Source organism: Vombatus ursinus, unplaced genomic scaffold (assembly GCF_900497805.2).
Source record: "Vombatus ursinus unplaced genomic scaffold, bare-nosed wombat genome assembly UNPS02014778.1, whole genome shotgun sequence".
NCBI classification, from domain to species: Eukaryota; Metazoa; Chordata; class Mammalia; order Diprotodontia; family Vombatidae; genus Vombatus; species Vombatus ursinus.
The window spans coordinates 62,851,155-62,855,329 of record NW_020954556.1 but is presented as its reverse complement, the minus strand read 5'-3'; the positions used below and the strand labels follow the sequence as shown (position 1 = coordinate 62,855,329).

Here is a 4,175-nt window from a genome sequence, read left to right as displayed (position 1 = left end):
GAAAAACCTAAGCTCCAAGACTCAGCTTAAAAATCCTGCCTTCTGCAGAAGGTCTTTCTCAGGCTGCCCCCTCTGAGATTATCCTCCATTTACTCTGTATATATCTTGTATGTACAAAATTATTTACATGTTGTACCTATGTGAGCTCCTAGAGGGCAAGGACTATGTTTCAATCAACAAGCATCTTTTTATTGCCTATAAATACGAGCCAGATACCTGCTAAGTTTAGGGATCCAAAGAAAAGGTAAAACATGCAAACAACTGTGCACAAATAAGAAATATACAGGATAAAGTGGAGACAGTCTCAGAGGGCAGGTACTAGTAACACTAACTTCCTCCTGCCTAGATTAAAGGAAGAAATGTATTAGGGATAAAAATTCAGAATGACAGCTAGTTTGAATTTACCCATAACATTTCACCATAATCTATATAAAAAAACAAACCAGTCATTAAATCCCATTAACATGTCCTTTCCCTTTCCATGTTTTTCCACATCTTTGCTTCCCATTGATAATCAGATCCTGCCATTTTTATCAGAATTCTGAAGCGCACATACTTTTTATACAGTCCAATAGTGACCAAACTTGGATCCAGCCAGCCAAATCTGGAGAGGATTTTGAGCCTCTCTAGCTGCTATTAGTATAAATCACCTTAAGTTATATAAAGGCTATTTTTATTGTCGTTGTTCTAACTAGGGGCTTAGGACAAGCATACAAAAAAATATAACAAAATGCTGGGTCTAATGAGTTAAAAGGAGAGAAGCAGGCAAATTCCAGATCTTTCATTCTCTATCCTATGTTCTAAGTTTTTTCACCACTTGGACATTCTCTGACCCTGTAGGTCCCAGTTTCAGATCTGCCACCAGCGAGCTAGGTGACTTTGGGAAGATATGGCCAGAGTTCTGAATCTCGTTTTCTCCGCGTGTGGGAGGAGGCGGCTGGGCTGGGCCGGGACGTATTTGAGGGCCCTCCCTGCTGTGACGCTCTCTGAGTGGGAGTGGGATCCGGCTCTTGGACGCAGCTACTCTGAGGATTACGGCAGCGGGGCCAGTAGCAGGAACCCGGGAGCCTCATTGAATCAGCCGCTGCTCTCGGCTGGCGGCGGAGCATCCTCTGTTCCGCGCCCGGCAACCGGGGGCATTCCCACAGCTCGCAGACACCAGCCCCGCACCATGGCCAAAGAAGGCGCGGAGAAAGCGGAGGAGACGGAGCAGATGATCGCCAAGGAGGGCGGGCCCGAGGCAGCCCAGGGCGGTGGCGGCGGAGGCGGCAGCCCTCGGGCCGCGGACACCAAGGAGATGCGTGCAGTGCTGTTGGCCGGCTTCGGCGGGCTCAGCAAGCTGAGGGTTAGCCGGAGGCCCATGCCCGAGCCCCAGGAGGCCGAGCTCAAGATCCGCGTCAAAGCCTGGTCCAGTATCACCTCTCTCCTCTCCTTCCTCCCAATTCCCGGACCCTTCCCGAACCAACCCCCAGGCAGCTTGATCTGATTGTAGCTGTGTCTGTGGGGAAGGGGTGTGTGCGTGTGCGTGTATGTATGTGTGTGTGTGTGTGTGTGTGTGTGTGCATGCATGCATGCGCGCGCTTTCGCGTGTGTCTGGGTGTGTGGGTGGGAGAGTTTTGTGTGTGTATGTGTGTGTGCGTGTGTGCGCGCGCGCGCTCTCGAGACAGGCAGAAACAGCGAGAGAGAGAGAGAGAGAGGAGAGAGTGAGAGTGTGTTGCGGGGTGTGTGGGGTGCCCACAGAGAGGGAGTAACTACCTTTGCTTTTACCCTTAAACAAGTCCACCTGGTCTTCATCTCCATCTGCCTCCTCCAATTTTCCACCCCCACCCTCTCCTACCCTGGGCATAGGAAGACCCTCCCCATTCTGGTGCCAGAAAGTGTGTAAGAGAAGGGAGGAGCTGGTGACACCTTGGGGAATGTTCGCTCAGAAGTCTTCTTGGCACCATAGCCTTCTAATAGCCTGGGAAAAGGATGAGCCCTGGGTTGAGAATCAGAGGATCTTGTTTCAAATCCTGTTTCTATCATTGGTCCTGTAAAAGTTCCTTCCCTTCTCTGGGTCTCAGTTTCCTCTGCTATAAAATGGGAATAATAAAACTCACCTGGGGGCTGAATGGAGACCAAAGGAGATTAGGGATGGGGTTATGGATTTTGTTAAAGTGCTAGGTACTGGAGAGCTATTGTGATTCTGGGGAGAATATTTGGGAGGGGTCCGAAGGGATTCACTGAGATCAACTACTGCCAAGGTCCAGCCTGAATCGAAAGGAGCCTGGCTTGATCGTTATGTGTGTGAGGTGATGGTAGGGGAAGGAGAATGAGGGAGTGGTACCAATTTATTCTTCCCTGGTGTACTATCCCTGTTGCTTTTCTAGTGTGACCATTGCTGCAATGGGCATGGTGTTGTGCAGTAGACGAGTCCACAGCTCTCCATGTGATCTTGAGCAGTTCATCTCTTTTGAACCTCAGCTTCTTCCTCAGTAAAATGAAGATAATAATCTGTGAATGACGTCCCTGACACAATGGTGGTTTCAAATGTGATGTGTAAACATGAAAGCACTCTAGAAATGGGAGTTGCATTATTATTTTCGTGGAAGCCTGCATCCTAACCACCCTGGGAGGCTTCAGCCTAGGGACTTGACCGCCGTCTTCCTCTCCCACCCCAGTTCTCTTTTGGCCCTAGAGCAGAAAATTGTAGTAGCCCATTTGACAAATGGATGAAATGTTCTCTTCTATGGGTTTGGACTCTGTCTTGATATGTTGTAATTATCCAAACGATTAATTTAATCCTTTTCTTCCGCTTTTATCTCTTCCAACCCAAATTTTGAACCTTAATTTTTCAGGTTCAAAAAGTACATTTTCAACAAATATTTGTTAGTTATTTACTCTTTATTTACTAAGCCACTGTGTTCTCAAAATGAATTAATAAAACAGTTAACCATTCCCATCCAAATGAGAGAGAGCCTGTGTGCTCCTATAGCAAGAGGAGACAAGGCTTGGGACAGAAAAACAAATCAAACTGACCAACTTCCAGAGAAACTTTCCAGTTAACCGAGTGCACTCTCACCTGTATCATGCTTCCTTTATGAGGCAGCGTAGTATGGAGAAAAGCATGTTGGTCTTGGAGTCCTGACTCTGACACTAACTTGCTGTATCACCTTGGACAATCATTTCACTTTTCTGAACCTCAGTTTTCTCATCTATAAAATGGGACTAATAATATGCAGTGGTGTAGGGGAAGGAAGCATTAGACTTAAAAGTTGGGAAAACAGGTTAAAATCCCAGCTTTGCCATTTAGCCCCTAAGTGACCTTAGGGGAGTCACAAAACAGAGATACAAATGGGAACAGGAAGAAGGAAAAGGGTAATGTACATGGGCTTCAGTTTTCAAATCATCAAAGTGAGGTGGTTGGAGACCATGATCTCCAAGGTCCCTTCCAGCTCTAAAGCTATGATTTCTCTTGGTTGCTGGGGAGTGGCAGGGGGAGTAGGGAATCGCCTTATAAGCCATAGAGATTTCAGCTATAGTAGCCTCACAGGACCTTGTGGGGTGGATGGTAAACCCAGGGAAGTTGTGATGGCCCTTGGTCACAGTGTTAGGCCAGCGATTTCTCCCCTGAACCAGAATCCTCTTGGGGTGATGATGTACTGAAGATCAGGTATTCTAGAGAAAGGAATCACATCTGTGGAGCTGAGCCCATAGGGGTGGGGTGAGAGAGAGAGGGTGGCTTGTTTTCTAACTGCATAAATGCTAAAGCGCTCTGCCCTGGCAGGAAAAGAGATGTCAAGGTGAAGGACAAAAGATTGATTTTCAAAGCAGGATATGTGAGCCTGTACTTAGACCATACTACACACAGAGAGAGAAATCAATCTCTCTCTCTCTCTATATCTCTCTCTCTCTCTCTCTTTCTCTCTGTCTCTCTCTCCTCTGTTTCTTTCTCTCTCCCTCCCTCTCTCTCCCCCTTCCCCCTCTCCTCCCTCCCCCTCCCATTTTTTCTCCCTCCCCTTTTCCCACTCTCTTTTTCCCTCCCTTCCCCTTCTCTCTCCTCCTCCTTTTCTCTCTCTCACCTTCCCTTTCTTTCTCCCCCCCACCCTCTCTCTCCCCTCCCTCTTCCTCCTTTTCTGTTCTCTCCCTCTCCCCTCCCTCTCTTTCTTCCCTTCTTCCCCTGCCCCTCTCTCTCT

At 47.8% G+C, this 4,175-nt stretch overlaps 1 protein-coding gene across 1 annotated transcript in view; it reads left to right on the top strand.

Annotated features, from left to right (window-relative positions):
- The first annotated feature begins 1,171 nt into the window (after positions 1-1,171).
- Positions 1,172-4,175, top strand: part of VAT1L (vesicle amine transport 1 like) — a 118,769-nt gene continuing 115,765 nt past the window's right edge. Inside the window, exon 1 of the mRNA XM_027865259.1 lies at positions 1,172-1,407. Coding sequence (XP_027721060.1) covers positions 1,172-1,407 — 236 coding nt within the window. The remainder of the gene's footprint in view (positions 1,408-4,175) is intronic.